At 61.7% G+C, this 17,701-nt stretch overlaps 2 protein-coding genes across 3 annotated transcripts; one reads left to right on the top strand and one right to left on the bottom strand.

Annotated features, from left to right (window-relative positions):
* The first annotated feature begins 1,005 nt into the window (after window positions 1–1,005).
* NHERF1 (NHERF family PDZ scaffold protein 1) lies at window positions 1,006–9,975 on the top strand. The gene is made up of 6 exons (XM_083805149.1): window positions 1,006–1,431; window positions 6,917–7,075; window positions 7,674–7,827; window positions 8,253–8,293; window positions 8,788–8,883; window positions 8,967–9,975. The coding sequence occupies exons 1-6, from the start codon at window positions 1,039–1,041 to the stop codon at window positions 9,129–9,131; spliced, it is 1,008 nt and encodes a 335-aa protein (XP_083661275.1). The 5' UTR covers window positions 1,006–1,038; the 3' UTR covers window positions 9,132–9,975.
* Window positions 9,976–13,406: 3,431 nt separating this feature from the next.
* Window positions 13,407–17,657, bottom strand: NAT9 (N-acetyltransferase 9). 2 transcript variants are annotated; one of them, XM_083805150.1, is made up of 7 exons: window positions 17,591–17,657; window positions 16,688–16,830; window positions 15,832–15,941; window positions 14,607–14,747; window positions 14,330–14,389; window positions 14,052–14,146; window positions 13,407–13,966 (listed from the first exon to the last, which is right to left on the bottom strand). In XM_083805150.1, the coding sequence occupies exons 2-7, from the start codon at window positions 16,762–16,764 to the stop codon at window positions 13,820–13,822; spliced, it is 630 nt and encodes a 209-aa protein (XP_083661276.1). In that variant the 5' UTR covers window positions 16,765–16,830; window positions 17,591–17,657; the 3' UTR covers window positions 13,407–13,819. The 2 variants fall into 2 exon arrangements, with proteins under 2 accessions (XP_083661276.1, XP_083661277.1); XM_083805151.1 differs by having other exon boundaries at window positions 14,631–14,747.
* Window positions 17,658–17,701: the final 44 nt, after the last annotated feature.

Below are 17,701 nucleotides of genomic sequence, written 5' to 3'. Positions count from 1 at the left end.
CACGGCCTCCCCTGCAGCTTTCCCATGCTGAGCGTGCTTCTCTCTGCTCCTTTCACTTCCGTGCACCCCTTCCACCCCTTGCACCCCTCCTACCCCTGCCACCCCCAGCTTTGAGAAGCCCCCAGGGCCCTGCAGCTAGAGCAGAGGCGGCAGCGGGCACACCACGCCAGGGGATATGGGGCTGCGGCGTGGCACAGGCACTGCTGGGTGTCCCACGGGTGACGGGGACAGAGCAAGGAGCACACGGGGGCTGGCGCTGCTTCGCCGGGGGGGAAGAACTGTGGAGGCCAGGCCAGTGGGGCTGCAACAGGGAGTGGGGGCGACCCCACAGGGAACTGGGGGTGACCCCACAGGGGAGCGGAGCTGCAGAGGGGGTTAGGGGTGACCCCATGGGGGACTGAGGCTGCAGCAGGGGGCAGGGGCAGCCCCATGGGGGGGCTGGGGGTGACCCCACGGGGGGAGTGGGGCTGCAGTGGGGAGCTGGGGTGGCCCCATGGGGCAGATGGTTTGCAGAGGGGGTTGAATGCGACCCCACGGGGGACCGGGACAACCCCACGGGGGAGCTGGGGTGACCCCACGGGGAACCAGGGGCGCCCCCATGGGGGAATGGGGCTGCAGAGGGGGTCGGGGGCAACCCCACAGGGAACTGGGGGCACCCCCACGGGGGAGCTGGGGTGACCCCACGGGGCAGCGGGGCTGCAGACGGGGTCGGGGTGACCCCACAGGGAACTGGGGGCGCCCCCACGGGGGTCCCTGTCCCCCTGCCCCCCCCCCCCCAGCCCCCGCGCCCTCGGGGCCGGGGCGCGCCACGGGGGCGGGGCCTCATTTGCATAACCCCGCCCACCTCGCTTTCTATCTCCGCAACCCCGCCCACCCCCGCGCGATTTCCATAGCCCCGCCCCCTCCCTCCCAGTTAGGCGAAGGCCCCGCCCCCCTCTCCCTCCGATTGGCCTCCGCCCCCCGGAGGCCCCGCCCCTCGCTATAAAAGCCGTCGGCGGGCGCGGGGCGGCGCAGAGCGGGCGCGGTGCAGGCGGCGCCATGAGCAGCGCCCCGACGGGGCCCGCGGCGCCGCGGCTCTGCTGCCTGGAGAAGGGCCCGGACGGGTACGGCTTCCACCTGCACGGCGAGAAGGGCAAGCCGGGCCAGTTCATCCGCCTGGTGGAAGCCGGCTCGCCGGCCGAGCGCTCCGGGCTGCGCGCCGGGGACCGCCTGCTGGAGGTGGACGGGGCGAACGTGGAGGGGGAGAGCCACCAGCAGGTGGTGGAGCGGATCCGCGCCGCCGCCGGCTCCGTCCGGCTCCTCGTCGTGCAGCCGCAGCCCGAGGAGCACCCGCAGAAGCCCCCGAGCCCCCCCGACGGCGGCGAGGCTCAGCGGGACCCCCCGGCGGCGGAGCCCGCGGTGCAGGAGCGGAGCAGCGGCGGCAGCGAGCGGGTAACCGGGGGGGCGGGGGGGCAGAACGGGGGGGGCGGGCGGCGTTTTTCACCCCCCGAGAAGTTTTTTCACCCCCCCGGGCTGGGGGAGCCCCGCGCCGGTGCCGCCCCCGGTGGCGCCGCGGAGCCCGGCGGGGAGCGCTGCCGGCTGCTCGGTTCGGCCTTTGTTCGCTTGTTTTAAATGCGCTTACACCACGAGCAGCCCGGGCCCGGCCGCGGAAGGAGGCAGCCAGCCGGGCCTGCTGCGTGTTCTCTTGGTTTTTGCTTGCTGCTGGTTGGTTTTGGGGTGCTGAGGGTGCACGGGGCTCTGTGCCCCAGCAGGAGCAGCCCTATCCTGGCACCCCCCCCCCCACCCCAGCCCGTCCTTGTGCTGCAGGATGAGCAAAACGGGGTCAAAGCCCCCCGGGAAGCTGCGGGCGTGTGAAGCTGAGGACCACGAGTGGGCACAGCAGCACCTGGGGAGCTGCTGGCTCCGTCCCGCTGCCCTATGACCCCTGTAGGGCTGTGGTTTGGAAGCAGGGTTTCACTTTGCTGCTGCCCACGGTGTTTGCACGGGGGCTGCACAGCCCTGCTCCCCCCGCCCCACCAGCAGCATCCGGCCCTGCCGTGTGTATTTGCCTTCAAAGCACCGGGGAGCCCCAGCCCGGGCTGCTACGAGGTTTTTTGGGTGTTCACCAGCTCCAAAACGCAGCAAAAAGCCTCGGTCGAGGGAAGGTTTGGGGCTGTGGCTGCAGGAGTTGGCAGCAGCCACTCGTGCCCTGAGCGTGCCCGGTCTCTGCGCACAGCGGGGACGGGGGAGCCTGGAGCAGGGTCGGTGGGTCCCGGGGGACGCACAGCAAGTCAGGAATGTCAGCCTTAAGCAGCGCGTAGGAGTCAGCGGTTGCACAAACAAAGCGACGTAGAGGTGAGGAATTGAGAAATTTCTGACCTTTCCTGCCCGCAGCGGTTTCTAAGAGACGCTCGGGGCTGCCGGAGATAATACTGCTTTTTGTTTACCCGGTGAAAACGGGTGTTTGTTGCCCCCAACAAAGATGGGGATGGGCTTCCCGGGAAGAGGGCAGGGCCGGCACGGTGTCCCCAGGCTGGGGACAGTCCTGGGGACTGACGCAGATGCCTGACCTCCCCTGATACCCCCCCGGTGCCAGCACGGCGCTTTGCTGCGGCTCTGGGATGGGCACCGGCGCAGGGTTGGTCCCGGGTGGACTTTGGTGCCTGGCCGAGCTGTCGTCCTGCGGGGTTTTGCTGAGGATCAGGTGTTTTTACTCGTCGTGTCTCCTGTTGGACTTTAGCGTGGTGCAGCTACGTGTTCCCCCAGCCCCGCTGACACACCATCGTTGGTCCCTGCCTGGCTAAGGCACCGCTCCGGCACCCCTTTGCCCGGTGATGGGGGTCTGGTGGCCATGGGGGTGTAAATCTCTCCCATCTGGGGGAGTGGGGCAGGATGCTGTGGGTAGGAACACGCGGCCTCTGCACCTGCAGCATCCTCCCGACCAGGCTGTGCTCCCTCCCCGCGCAGGGGGCACGTGCCCGCCTTCCATATGTCGCTGTGCCAGTGCTCCCCCCGGGCTAGCGAGACCTTCTGTGCGTGCCTTCAGCCCAGGCATCCCTCCACGAGCTGGAAAAAATAAAAGGGCCTTATCTAACGCAGCTTGGGCGAGCTCCTTGCTGTGCTTATGGGGCTTTGAGGACGTGCGGCTCCCCAGGGGGATGGGACCCCAGCACTATCGGCCAGAGAAGCAGGTTGGCTACGGGGTACTGGAGGTGCACGAAGGCTTGGGGTCAGCTCGGGGTGCAGCCTCACCGTTAGCACCGACGGTTTCTCTCTGCACGGGAGCAGGAAGTCGGTGGCGCTGGTGACAGCGGCTGACACTGCTGCTCGCCTGCCCGCAGCCCCAAACAGTTTCTCAACAGGTAGCAGGAAAAACCCTGTGGCTGGGGGGGGGGGGGGGCAGGGCCCGGCCCCAAGCTGGGGAAAAAACAAAGGTTTGGAGACGTCGCCTCGGCTGGGCGCTCATCCTGCTCCAGGCCGTGCTGGGAAGCCGCCCCGTGGGACGCCGAGCACGCCGTGTGCCTGTCCTGCGGCCCCTGAGCCCTGCCCTTCCCCGCGGCGGCCGTGGGGATTCTCCCAGCGCCGGTCCCGGCGGGGAGCGGGAGGTTTGCATGTGTCAGAGTCCTGTTTGCTTTGTTGGGCTGGACTTGCCTTTATTTGCTTAGCAAGCCCGGAGACGCTCGCTGCCAGGAGAGCTGGCTGTCAGGCTTCCTGCATGGCACCGCTCTCCCCCCCCGAGGATTTAAAACCTCCAGTGTCGAGGCAGGATCTGTCCCTGCTTGCCCTCCACAACCCCCCAGCTCCCCCCATGGCAGGGGCCACCCCCACAGCTCCCTGCCCTGCAGCTGGATGCGGGCTGAACTCAGCTGCACCCCTGCAAAAGCGGGATCCAGGGGCACCCACGAGGGGCTGGGAGCCGGCAGCGGCACACCCGTGCTGGGGCGAGGGCGGTCTTGCATCCCCGGGGCCGGTGCCGGGTGGCTGAACATGGGGTCTGGCCGCTTTGTAGGGCAGGGAACCGTCCCCGGTGCTCAGCTGGGGGCGGTGGCAGCTCGTCGTGTCCTCCCCCCGCGTGGGTTTCCGGAGGCTCCAGCTGCTCGGGGAGCGTCTTGAGAAAGTTTCGTGCAGAGCACGGGCGGCTGCCAACCGCTGCCCTGGCACGGGCTGGGGCTGCTGCCACCAGGACAAGGCTTCTGCTGCCGGGTGCCAGCCCTGCCCGCCTCCCTCTTGCAGATTCAGTCCTCAATTACTAAATTTAGTGCTCGCTTCCCCCTGTGAAACCCGGCTGAGCCTCCCAGAGCTGTTTTTTCGGGGTACTGCGGTTGGAGAAGGGGGTAGTTCCTAGCTGGGAGCATTGCGCTGGGGTAGCTGGAGTTTAACTAGGAAATGAATTAAATTTCCTCCCGAGCCAGCAGCGTTTGGGAGCAGGAGTGGGCTGCATGAAAAGCAGCTCCAGTCCAGCGCTACGTGACGGGGATGCTGCAAGAGGCTGCTTTGCATCCCCTTTGTATGAGGCCCGAATGTGTGTGCCAGATTTCAGGACCCGTGTGAATTTGCTGGCCTGGGCGTCCTCAGAGCCGGCGTGTTTCTCTCTGAGTAACCCCAAAACGCAGCTGCTCGGGGCCGCCTACGGGCTCGGTGCTTCTCGCAGGGCTGCAGGGAGCTTCCTGGAAGCTGGGCCTTCAAAAGCTGCCCTGAAATCTGTTAGCAGGCCGGGAGCACAGCGGGTGTCTGGGTTCTCAGCCCCCCTGGGATGGGGAGGATCTGCCCCCAAATCCCCTCCCCAGGGCTGGGTGCTCCAGTCCCATGCAGGCTTTCGGAGCAATGCGGGTGTCCCTTTGGCAAAGGGGGATTTGTGCCCTGCCTGGGGACCCCCTGTGGCCGTGGATGGGACCCTAATGGCTGCGTGTCCCGTGCTGAGCCCGGCTTCACCCAGCGCCATCCCCGCCAGAGGTGCAGGAGAGCTCGTGATGAGGCTGTGTGGCTAATCCATCCCCGAGTGCAACGCAAGGGCTGCTGGTGCTTGAGGACAAGGAAGCTTAGCGAAATTAGGGCCATTTCCGTTATCCTCCTGCCCAGCTCCCGTTGCAGTTGCACTACAGGATCCTGCCCCCAGCAGGGCTGCCCCACACCCTGGGTGCCCACCTGAAACCCTCTCGCCCTTGGCCCTGGCTGCTCTTGCCTCTGCTGGCCGTGTTTTAGGGCTCGGTGCCTCACCGGTGGAGCTGAGCAGCTGCGTCCCCCTGCCCCGAGGTGCCAACGCTCTGCTCTCCTAATCCTCCTCCTCCTCCTCACCCGGGAGTGCTGCCAGTGCCCGCTCGCGGCGTGCTCCCCCGGGCTTTGTCCCGAGCTATCGGCGTGGAGCAACCCCGCGGCTCTGCCAAGGGCAGCAAATCCCAAACCCGGGCAAAGGCAGGAACAAGAAGTGTCACTGCTTCCTCCGTGCTCCGCCACCTCGTGCCTTTTGGACAGGGACCCCCCCCAGGGCTGGGTGCTGCAATCCCACCTGCTCTGGGGGGGCTGCGAGCATTGCCACGGGCACCCGTGGCCGCAGCCGGGGCAGGATGCAGGCACCGCTGGCTCCTTCTGGCTGCTGGCACGTCCCCCTGTTGCCTTCTGTCCCCCGTGGGCCCAGCTGGGCGTTGGCGAGCCGTGACAGCCAGCCTTGGCCCCGCAGGAAGGCGTTGTGCAAGAGGAGCGGGGTTATCGCGGCAGCAGGGCTGTCACCCAGGCTGGGCTGATCCGGTGCCCGTCGTAAATGTGTCACCCGCGCGGGCTGCGGCTCCCCGCGACCGTCCTTGGTGCTGGCCCCAAGGACTGAGGCTGGCGAAGGGACCTGCGCAGCACCGCGTGCAGGGTGCTGGGCGCAGAGCGGCGTGGGGTGAATCTGTTGGGGGAAGCTCCTGCCGTGCACGCACACGTCCCTGGGGTGTTACGGGTACCAGAGGAGAACAGTTGGCATCAACAAGTAATAAAATCCCTAGTGGGGAATGTTGTGGGGACTTGAGCACGGCTCGGCTGTTGGGGAATCCCTACCCGAGATCAGGAGGTAACAATCAAGACGGTATCAGCAACCACAGACAACTTTTATGTATTCAATATAAACGTGGCTTGAGCCTCTCTGTGTAAATATATAAACGTCGTCTGTGGTTGCTGGAACCGGACCGGTCCCGGCCGTGCTGTGTGCAGGAAGCCACCTCCGTGTCACCCTGTTCCTCAGAGGGTTCCCGGCCATCCCGCTGGGCAGCGAGTGCAGCTCACGTACAGCACGCCGCCGGGCCGTTCCTATTTTCCTCTCGTTTGGGCTTAGCAGTAGGGACCCCCACCATTAAAGGGTTTCATCTGGGAGTGGGTGGCTGCCCTGCTTGGTTTCCCCGAGACGGGGCAGGTCTGGGCGCATCGTGGGCGGGCAGGGTGGTGCCTCCCGAGGAGGTGAACGTCCCACGTGCCACCACCCCAGTCCAGCAGGTTTTGGGTTTTGCAATCGCTGAGGGTCGTGGCCGGGCATTGGGGTGCACCTCGGCACCGGGGTGCTGTGGGTGCCGCTCCCTGCCCCAGTCCCAGGGGAGCAGCGGCTCCACGTGTCCCTTCCTTGTGGGGTGCTGGGGGAACGGGGAGGGTCCCCGCGGGTTCCTGGGTGGGGTGGGATGTGGGTGCCTCCCACCAGTCCGGGCCGCTTCCTCCTCCACCTGCACCTGGCGATTGCAACCCTGATCCCAAAAGGAAGGGCCTGGTCTGAGGACACACGTAATAACAGCCTGCCTTAATGTTTCACCGCAATTAGTGTGCCCTGTGCCCAATTAACTAGGGCCAGGGTTCATAGGGTGTTTCAGGACCCGGTGTCCCAGCTGTGGGTGCAGGTTTGTGGCCCTGCCCCACGGAGGGAAGGGGCCGGGAGCGGCTGTCCTACAGCTGTCCCCTTGCTGTCCCCTCGCAGGAGCTGCGTCCCCGGCTGTGCCACATAAAGAAGGGCCCCAATGGCTACGGCTTCAACCTGCACAGCGACAAGAGCCGCCCGGGGCAGTACATCCGCGCCGTGGACCCCGACTCGCCGGCCGAGGCAGCGGGGCTGCGTCCCCAGGACCGCATCGTCGAGGTGGGTGACGGGGCGGGGGGTGCCCGTGCTCCCCGAAACTCGGGGTGGGGCTCCCCAAAACTCAGGACGGCGCTGACGGGGCTGCTCAGCGTGGCGGTGCCCGGGAGCTGCCCTTTTGGGGCACGGTGACTCAGGGCAGAGCCGTTCCCACCCAGGGGTGCAGCCGAGCCCTGATTCACCCCCTGGGAGATAAGCTGCTGTCACCCGGGCTGTCACCGTCACCACACGGGGCACGGCTCTCCCTGGGCTGTCCCAGGGTGGGACGGGCTGCGGAGGGCATCAATGCGAAGGGTGCTCGGTGGCCCCGCACCCTGTGGGTCCTGGGCTGCGTGTGGTGACCAGGGTGAGGACAAAGCTCTGGGCTCGTTGGGGACCACCTGGAGGAGCCACATCCTGGCACGTGCCCCGCACTCCTGCCAGCACGGCCGGTACAATCCCGTGCTAATCACTCCGAGAAAATCTGCTTTTAATGAGGTTTCCTGCCCGCTAATCCCCACGCGTCTCCGGACGTCGGTGGGGGGCTGTGGCGGGGCCATGCCTGGTGCCGGGAGGAGCAATGTCCCCGGTGCCGGCGGTGACGACGCGGTGACGCCCGCAGGTGAACGGGGCCTCGGTGGAGGGCAAGCAGCACGCGAACGTGGTGGCCGCCATCAAGGATGGTGGCGACGAGACCAGGCTGCTGGTGGTGGACGTCCTCACAGACGAGTTCTTCAAGAAGTGCAAGGTGGTGCCCTCGGAGGCGCACCTGGCAGGTGGGTCTGGTGTCATGGCTGCGGTGTCACCTCGCCCCCAGGCCCTGGGGCTCTGCTTGGGGGGAGCCCCCGAGCACTAGGAGGGGGGATTTTGTTCAGAGCAGCCCCGTTGTGCCACCTCTGTGCTCGGGTGAGGGCCTCGTGTGAGGCACGTGGCCGTGGGGCGTGCGGTGAGGAGGGTTTATGGCCCTGCCGGTTACTCTTTGACAGATTTTATGGCTCAGGGAGCGCACGGAGGGCGCGTGGGTGCTCTTCGCTCTCCTCAGCTCGGCCTTGGCCCCCTCCCTGCCCCGTGGGGCAGTTGCTGGCAGGATTTGGGGGTGGGGGGTGCTCGGGGGTGCGGGGCTGGGTGAAAGGGGCGGCTTGGGGGGTTGGAGAGGGCCGGGTGGGCCCGTCCCGTCAGCACCCGTGTCCTCTTCCTGCAGGTCCCTTGCCAGAACCCGTTGCCAACGGTGATATAGAGAAGGTAAGAGCCTTTTTCACTTACTTATTTTTTTAAATCCCACTACTACCAAGCTCTGGGCATGGTTTAGGAGACCCTCCATCCAGCCAGTGGGTGGGTGATGCCCCCAGGGACTGCTGGTGCCCCCCAGGGAGAGGGTCTCTTGTGGGTCTGAGCGTCACAGGGGTGGCCGTCATGCCCCGTGTCCGTCCTCGTGATGCTGCGTGGCCAGGGGCCCTTGTGCTGCAGGGAAGTAGCAGCCATTCCTGCAGCCTTCCTCCTCCTCTTCCTCCTCCTCCTCCTCTGGCAGCAGCCGGGCAGCCAGGCCAGCCTTTAATCCTCCCAGCCCCGCTCGGGCAGCACTGGAGGTATTTATTAGGCTGGAGATCTCAGCGGATTACGAGCCGGGAGGAAGGATTTCGCAGTCATCTCCCCTCCACCCCCAGGACCTGCAGCAGCCCGGGGGGTGATTCCCAAACCCCATTCCCACCTTTTCACTCTCCCTCTGCTCCCCCCAGGAGAACGGCGGAGAGCTGCACTCAAACTTGGTGTCCGAGAGGTCCCCCAGCCCCGTGCTGGCCACGTCGCCCGACGGCAGCGAGACCCGCAGCGAGGTAGGGATGGGGGCAGGAAAACACGGGGGGTACCGGGGTGAGAAGCCCCCCACCGTGGTGCTGAGCATCCTCTCGCCCCGCAGCCCGGCGTGCCAGAGGGTGACAAGCGCAGCTCGGCGTCCGGCTCCCTCCTGGACCTTGACATCCCGCTGGCTGTGGCCAAGGAGCGGGCCCACCAGAAGCGCACCAGCAAGCGGGCGCCCCAGATGGACTGGAGCAAGAAAAACGAACTGTTCAGCAACCTGTGAAACCGCCTCGGGGCGGGGGCAAGGGCTCCTGTCCCCACTGTACCCCCTCCGGCCTCTCCTTTGTCCCTCTCGTCCCTGCCGCCCCGCCGTGGAGGACTGGGTTTGGTGGCTGGTGGGCATCCCCAGGAGGGTGAGCGGAGGGGGGCTGGGGGTGCCCCCACTTCCAGCCTGGCCCCGGGTGCTCCCCCAGCCCCGGCTTGAAGTCCTGCGCCCCTGGGTAGGCGTAAAGGAGAGATCTGGGGGGGGTCGGTGACTTGGGGTGGCCAGGTTTGATGCCCAATGCTTCCAGTCCCCTCTACCAGCTCTTCTCCCACCCCAAACCCCATCCCTGTTCCTGTCCCCTTCCAAATCTCCCTTTTTTTTTCTTCCAAACCTGAGGCTTTTGGTGACCTCTGCCCAGCCCCAGACTATGCGATTCCTCCCAGGTCGGTGCTCTTCCCCCCTGCCTGGCAATGTCCGTCCACGATGACCCCGTCCCTTCGCCCCAGACCCCCGCAGTGACAGGGACATCCCATGGCACCTTGCCCCAGGGCTGTTTTGGGAGAAAAGAGGGTGTCCGGAGCAAGCAATAATCACCTCCTGTGCTACCGCTCACTCCTGGAGGCAGAGACGATCGGGGTTTGCATCTTACACTGTTTAATTTAAAGGGTTCTCAATAGCCTGTCTTTTTTTTTCCCCTCCAAAAGAAGAGGTTTTCCAATCACACCGTTTATTTTTTTTAAAAAGCGTATTTTGTGGAAATTCTTCCTGTGGACGTTTTGTTTCCGTGTTTCGCGGTCGGGTGCCGTGCTGACGAGCTTGAGAGAAATTCTGTTGACTGGAATAAATCTTCCTGACTTCACGAGCCCAGCTGCAGGATAAATCCTTTCAGAGCTGTGGGTCCCCGGCCCCAGGACTCAGCGCCGTGGGGGTCCTGGGTGACGGAGTGTGGGTGTCCCCGTGTCCCCTTGTGGGGTGGTTGTGCGTGGGGGGTCCTGCAATGGGGCTGGGGCTGCCTCTTTGGGACCAGTTGTGCTTTGGTGGATGCCTTTGTGGGTTTTATTTTAAATTTCTAGCCACAGAGCCCCTCCGAGATGCTTTGGCACAGCCTGGTTTTCTGATTTAACACCCCCCTGTTGGGGGCTTAGGCTGTGGTGGGCCCACACTGCGTCCAGTTTGGGTGCTGAGCTGGGGGGATTGGGAGGGCCGGGCTGGTCCCAGCACGGGTTAATGTCTTGGGGGGATTAACAGGTTTAAATCCCGCAGAGGGGGGGCAGTGCCAGGCTGCCCTCCTCTAATCTGCCCTGAGGGATGTGGCTGCTGGCTGGGTGGGAGGGGGGCAGCCCCAAACCGCCCCCAGCCCCTCCAGTGGGGTCTGGGGTGACCCTGAGCCCCCGTGCGGGCAGGAGGAGGGCAGGGAACTGCTTGTCCCAGGTGGGATTTCTGGGGGATTCCCTGGGGGTGGGGGCTGACCCTCAGGGGAGGATGGAGCCTGCAGGTGAGGGCGCTGGGCTGGTGTCCCAGGGCTATTTTTAAGCCGTGTGCTGCTTACCAGGTCAGAGCTAAGCCCTCCTGCAGCAGGAGGGCGCGAGGGGCTCAGCAGTGACCCCTCTGGGGAGGGGATGGGGGCTTCAGGAGGCGCCCTGTTTGTGCCAGCCAGCGCCTCCAAGGCTGGGACCCCCCTTGGGACCCCCCAGGGGTGCTGCAAGGTAGTTCTGGGCTGGGTCCTGGCCCAGGAGCGTGGCTCGGGCAATCCTGGGAGCCTCTGGTACGTATGGGTTTTCCAAAAAATCACCAATTTTGCAATTGGATTAAAAGACACATCTGAGCTGTGAAATCTTGTGGGAACAAGGGGGCTGGTGCTGGCAGATGGGAGGTGTGGGGGGCTCAGGAGCAGCTTGGGGGGGGGGGGGATGTGCTGGGGGAAGCTGTCCCAGGGGGGTTGGTAAGGGGGGGGTGGAAGGGACAGGGTATCTGTGCCTCCTTTCCGTGCACTCATTTCACAGGCCGAGCCCCAAGACCAGGCCTATAGGGGATGTGCAGGCTCCCACCCCCCTGGGAGCTGGGGGAGGTCTCCTTTCAACCTGCCCCGTCCTCCAGAGCGATGTTTCCTCCTGGAGGCGATGCTGCGGGTTGGGGACACCCATGGGGGACAGGGGCAGGCCTGGGGGGCACCCGGTGGGCCGCGGGACCATCTCCTGCTGGCGGCCCTGTGCCGCGTGTCGCCTCGTCTCCCGATCGGAGCAGCCTGGGGGCCGGTTCTCACGTGGGGGGGCTCGGGGACAGACCCAAGCTTGTTTCGGGTTGCCAGGGTGAAGGCTTTGCCTGGGCTCGGCGTTGCCTGGGCACCGGGGATGCCAAGCGGGGAGTTCGCCGGTGCCGGAGCAACAGCGGGAGCGCAGCAGCACGCGGGCTCTGGTGGCTGCCTGGGTGACAGAAGCGAGGCTGTCCCGTGGGACCAGGGACCAGCACATCCCTAGGCCAGGCTGGGCGATGGGAGAAGGGTGAGCCCTTATCCTGTCCCTTCCAGGCACCGCTGAGCACACCCCAGCTTGGGCAGAGCCAGAGAAGTGGCCAAGGGGGCTCCCAGATGGAGGTGAGCCCCTAGGAGATGGGGGCCCGGCACGGGGAGGTGAGAGCAGGGGGAGCCCCAGTGTGGTGCTGGTGGGCTTGGAGCTGGTGCCGGGGGGTTTGGGGATGGCGGGGTGCTCGTCACCAGGTCCACAACCATCCTAGACCCAGACCCTACAGCTGCCCAGCAAGGCGCGAGCCCAAACGGAGCCGCTGCACCCCTCCAGCACCAGGCCCCACTCCCCATGTTTTCCGCAAGGACTCTGCCCTAGCGGCTCTGGAACAGAGCAGCCTGGTGTCAGGAACCTGTGGACGTCAAAGACAGGAGCGTGATGCCGTCAGGTTCTGCAAATGCTGTTCTGGAGAACAAAACCCACTCCTGCCCAGCTGGTGTTGAGGAGCCCGAGGCTCACTAGGCCTTGTCACTTCAATCCCAGCTGTAAGTAGAGCTGCTCTTGCTTTATCGCTGCACAAAGCTTTTGCTACAACAAAATCCCTGTGAAATACTTGTTTAAAATGCCATGACATGCACTTGGTTCCTACGCTTGGTTGTAATGTTATTCATAGTGCTGATTTATTTAACTGGACTAAAATTGGAAAACTCCAGCTCCCAGGCCCTAAAAATACTGGCAAAGCGGCACTAAAAATTCCAGAGTCTACCAGTCTCTGATAACAACAGTCCTGTGCGGACCTGCAAGCTATTATCTGATACTTCATAACTGGAGCAAATCATTTCTGGTCTAGAATTAGCCATTACAGCTGCCCTTACAGTGAGGGAACACCCCATGAGTTATCCTCCCCACCTCTTCTTTGAGCGAGCTTCCCTGCTACTGAGAGCACGCTGAGTCGGGCAGGGAAGGTCAGGTTAAATAACTGCATTAAAAACGCGGTCCAGAATGAGTCAGACAAATGGCTCTTTTTCAGCAACAGGCCTCGGATGTATCACAGGCTGACTCTTGCCCTAAAGGTTTCTGCCCCGGTGAGCGGTGCTTGCAGCCTGCCCCCCAGTTCATCCCACTGGGGAGCAGCACACAGGCTGCACATGGCAAGTCCTGAGCTGCGTTGAAGAAGGAAATCACTATCCTGTCTTCTTTCAGATGCGTTTTCCTTCCCCTTGCTGTGATAACGACAGATAAAATGAAGTGAAATATCACTTCCCAGCTGATGGCCTGAGGTTTCCAGGTCCGCACTCGTACCAGACACCCGTGTACCCAGGCACAGGTCTGAGCAGAGCAGGGTTTTGTCTCAGCAGCCTCCTGCAGCTGCCAGTTCCCTGGTCATGCAGGGATCACGGAGAGGCTGTGCTCTGGTCTTGCTTGGCTGATGCTGGTGGTTTTAATCATGTTAACAGGCTGACTCCTTCAATCTTTGTAGTTTTATTGTGAATCAGTAGCATTTCAGGGGACTCAGAGGGGCTGTGGTATCTTACCAGTCTATGCCATCTTTCCTTGTGAGAAAACTCTATCCTGTCAACCTTTGAGCAGTGTGATCAGCCAGGTATTCCTCACCTCACCAACTCCCTTACCAACCCAGCTTCAGAGCTGAAAGGGGGCCAGCACTTTTCACCCACACCTGGGCCTCTCTCACCTCCAGCACCCAGCAGCGCCCACCGCACCCCAGAAAATAGGATTCAGAGTCCCAGAAGGCAGGCTCTGTTGGCCTCACCACCCTTTCACCAGCCATAGAAAGCCCCACTGCTCCCAGATCATGCTCAGGAACCTCAGATTTTTGTCTTTTTTTTATTATTATTATTCCAAAAAGAGCAGAGCCACCAGAGTTCCCAGACTTCTGCGTCGCGCTGAGGAATCCTGCTCTAAGGGAAGTAGGAACACTGGGTACTGCCTGTCCACAAACTGGGTGCACCAGGAATCAATTAACTGCTGGTGACTTAGGCTGTGCTGGAACAGCACGTTAAAGTTACGGAGTCATTCCCAATTGGGTCTGTGAGTTAGTGGCTGTTCGCCAGGTCCAAATTTCAGGCAGTATTCCTGGCTGTTGCAAGAAAGTGCAAAGGTGACAAGATGACAACGTAACCAAAGGAGACAGACCAAAACAACGCAGAGGTGTCACCCATGCTCAGAGCTCCCAACAGGGTCCAGCTCCTCCCTGGAACCCAGGCCTGTGCCTGGCTGTACCCGTCAGGTCTCCAGCTCTCCGGCTGGCAGCTTCACTTCACTGTAGGTTTTCTTCTCCACGTGGCTTGTCTGGTCCAGGAGCCATCGTTTCTCTTCATCACTGACATCCAGCCTCAGCGTCACCTCTTGGAAAACGCTGTTCACAGCAACCTGGACCACGCAGAAGAAAAATAGTTCAGTCCCAGTCATGGGACAAATGCTGCTCATGTCCTCTGGGTAGAATTTGGCACCACACCTCCTTAAAATGAAGCTTCTTGAACATGCAAATGCTGGCTTCGTTTTCCTGACCGATCTTAGCCTCAAATTTGGTGATGCCCAGGTCTGTCACTCCTACAAAAGAAACCAGAAAGACAAGCATTCCAGTTACCTGCTCGGCTGCCACATCTACAAAGACACAGGACTCCAATTTCTGAGGCTGGTGCACCCCTTACTCCTATCTACATCACCAGGAATACGTGCTTCGAGTTCACGTCACAACTCTACTCCCATCCCCGTGCCCTGGGCTATCCTTACCGTAGGACATCATCATCAGAGTTGCCTCCTTGCCAAATCCTCTGCCGCGGTAGCTGGGCTCTGAAAGGGAGAGCCACAGAAATCAGCATCCTGTTAGGTGAGACAAATCAGCTGTGCTGGGTACTTTTCAGAATAGGCTGTGTCTCAGGCCAGCAACAGATGCTGATCAGGACTGAACAGCTAAGGTAAAGCAATGAGAATAAAAATCTGCCCTAAGTAACATCTGTCTGGCTTTAGCCAAGGTGACAAAGGCCCAAGCTAGCAAGCAGAACCTTACCTGCAATCATAATTTCAATCTCACCCAAAGTCGGATCCTCACTGTCAGTGAGAAAGAGATTCACATCCCCCACCATGCAGTCCTCCTCCCCGTGTGCCTGCCCAGCCCAGCGCTCCGTGTCCAGCACGATGAAGGTGCACTCTGTGGAGAACAGACAAGAAGCAACATTCTCACGGCACGCTAAGCATTATTCACAAAGTACTGAAGGATGAAGTTAAAGGCATACAACGGGCAAAGGAACAGCAGTTTCCGCATGTTAGCAGTGAGGAAGAGGTAATAACTGCACCTCCCACACCAAGCATGCCTGCTCCCGTCCCTAGAAACATAAGAAATATTCTGAAAAACCCATTGTGAGCACAAAGGATCGTGCAGACACTAAGACTAGAAACAGCTTGTGTAAAAAGGAGCGTGAAAACTTTCATTCCCCGACTGAGGTCTCACTGCTTTGTCTCTGCAGCAAGTTCGGGCGAAGAATTGTTTGGTGCACAAGGATCACCTAGTGATTCACCTGGTCCACTTTACTGCTGCTCTCAACAAAGCTTTTAATGCCAGCTAAGATCTCCAGACTGAGATCTTTGCCAGCCTTGCTATTTTGCAGCTCACTGTATTTCTACGAGGCTTTTATGAGCACTGATTCATTACCTGTAATAGAGCCAGGGAACCAATTCAGTCAACAAATCTCAACGAGGTAATTATAAAGTAATTCGAGTCCCAAGGAAAAATACAGCTCCCTTCCACCTTTTTACGATGATCAGTCCTGGGGAGTGGTGATGGTGCTGGAGAAGCTCAGCAGATAATGCTGTGCAAATTAAATCATCGTTACCTTTGAAAAACTGCACAAAATGGATACCAGCAGCTCTGCATGGTATATCCCTGAGCATATATCAGCTACAAACATGCTCTGATCTCCCTAGAAAGTTACCATGTCCGTATTCCCCTTGCTTCAAACTATCGCTATTCATCTGGCTCCGAATACTGAAGACAAAGAAACCCAGAGCCCCACAAAGTACAGAAACTGTGAAGGCGGTAGATGGTCTGAGGAAGGCAACGTGCTGTGGTGCTAAGGCAAAGCTGGCTGAACTGACAGCCAGTCTCACATCCCCTCGGGTTCAGTTAGTAAAGCCCACTCACCAGGTGCTCTCAGCCCACCCTGTGTCCTTTACGGGACAGAGAGGGACCCACTCTCCACTTCCACCCACTCCTAGAAGGTATCTAAGATCCTCACTGTCTGCGTCGTCCCGCCAGCTGCGCTGCATCTCGTACTCCTGCTCCAGGCTCAGCGGTTCGGAGGCGGTCAGGCGCTGCAGCTCCTCTGACTGCATCCACTCGTGGTACCTGACAAAGAGACCAGGGGCAGGCCCCTGGCTTAGCAGCAGCACCGCAGGACGATTTCCACAAGCGCTCCAAGGATCTGCCTGTGCCCTGTCGTGAAGGTGTTCTGGAAGTATTAGCCTGGCGTTCACAGCAACTCGAAAGTATCTGCAAGCCTCTCGCTTATGTAAAACAGGAACCAGCGATCTCCTGGGAAATTTAGCGAAGTTTGTGCCTCCTGTAGCTTTGTGTGAAGAGAGCCACGACACAAGCTCCAAGTTTGTAAGAGTACTGACCTAGCAGCACCAAGGGTGAAGATTTCAGCCCAGCTGATTTTGATACAGCCTCACCGTACCACTGACAGCTTGCCTAATACTGCCACCTTTGTGCAGAGCCGGCAGCTGCCCAGGGCAGCGCTTTACAAAGTGCGTCGATGAGACGTTTGCCTGCCTGGCGTCACACACTGAAGTCCTGCTATTCCCTGGCCACTACAGAAAGATACGAGCGAATATTAGAAGTGCTGGCTGTTCGCACACAGCCAGGTATTTCCCTCTCTGTGGATACACAGTCCTGGCAAAAAGCACAGACCTCAGGGATGACTGCTGTGAGCAGGGCGGGCACAACTTACTGTCTTTCTACAGCTTTCTTTTTTTAATTTCCGTGCTGTTCCCATGGGGAAGAGGCCCCTGCAGCTGCCAAGCCAGCACCCTTTGAGAACAACACACTAAAAAAGGGAAGTGAAACCAGACCAGAGGACACGAGCCACGTACCGAGGCACATGTGCCGGGGTGTACGGCACCAGGGTCGCCCTGTTCCCTTGCAGCACGGTGTCCTGGTTAATCCTCATGGTCCTGAGACACGGCCGTGCGCCCGCTGCGCAGCCGAGGGGTGGCACAGCAAGTGCTGGAGCTCTCTGCAAGGCAGTGGGGGCAGCTCCAGCTGTGTGGATGGGGCTCGGACTGATGCCTGGGGCTGGGATCGGGGGCTGTCGGGGGGATCCAGAACTGGGATATGGGGCTATGGAGGGATCTGGGGCTGGGATCTGGAGCTATGTGGAGATTTGGGGCTGGGATTGGGGGCTGGGGGGGGATCTGGGGCTGGGATTGGGGGTTGTGGGGGGATCTGGGGCTGGGATGTGGACCTATGGAGGGATCCGGGAATGGGGGGACTGCGAGGGGATCTGGGGCTGGGATCTGGAGCTTTGGGGAGATCCAGGGCTGGGATGGATCAGCTGGGATGGATCAGCTATGGATCAGCAGGATGGATCAGAGGGATCCAGGGCTGGGATGGATCAGCTATGGAGGGATCCGGGGCTGGAATCTGGAACTATGTGGAGATCAGGGGCAGGGATCTGGAGCTATGGGGGGATCTGGAGCTGGAATCCGGAGCTATGCAGAGATCTGGGGCTGGGATTGGGGGCTGTGGGGGGATCCGGGGCTGGGATCTGGGGCTGCGGGGTGATTTGGGTTTGGGATCGGGGGCTTTGGGGGGACCCAGGGCTGGGATGAGGGGCTGCGGGGGGGATCCGGGGCTGGGATCTGGGGTTGAGGGGGGGATCTGGGGCTGGGATCTGGAGCTATGGGCGGATCTGGGGATGCGATGGGGGCTGCAGGGGGGGATCCGGGGCTGGGATGCGGAGCTCTGCAGGGCCCCGCGTCCGTGCGCGCCCCTACCTGCGCCGTCTCCCTCCGCGCACGCGCACAGCCCCGCTCACCCCTCCCACCCCGACGTGGCCCCGTAGCCCCGCCCCCTTCCCCTTCCCCCGCCCACCCCGTTCCCACGTG

Source organism: Anser anser, assembly GCF_964211835.1.
Source record: "Anser anser genome assembly, chromosome: 19".
Classification (NCBI taxonomy): Eukaryota; Metazoa; Chordata; class Aves; order Anseriformes; family Anatidae; genus Anser; species Anser anser.
The sequence above is the reverse complement of the archived record's forward strand: the minus strand, read 5'-3'. Positions and strand labels throughout refer to the sequence as shown.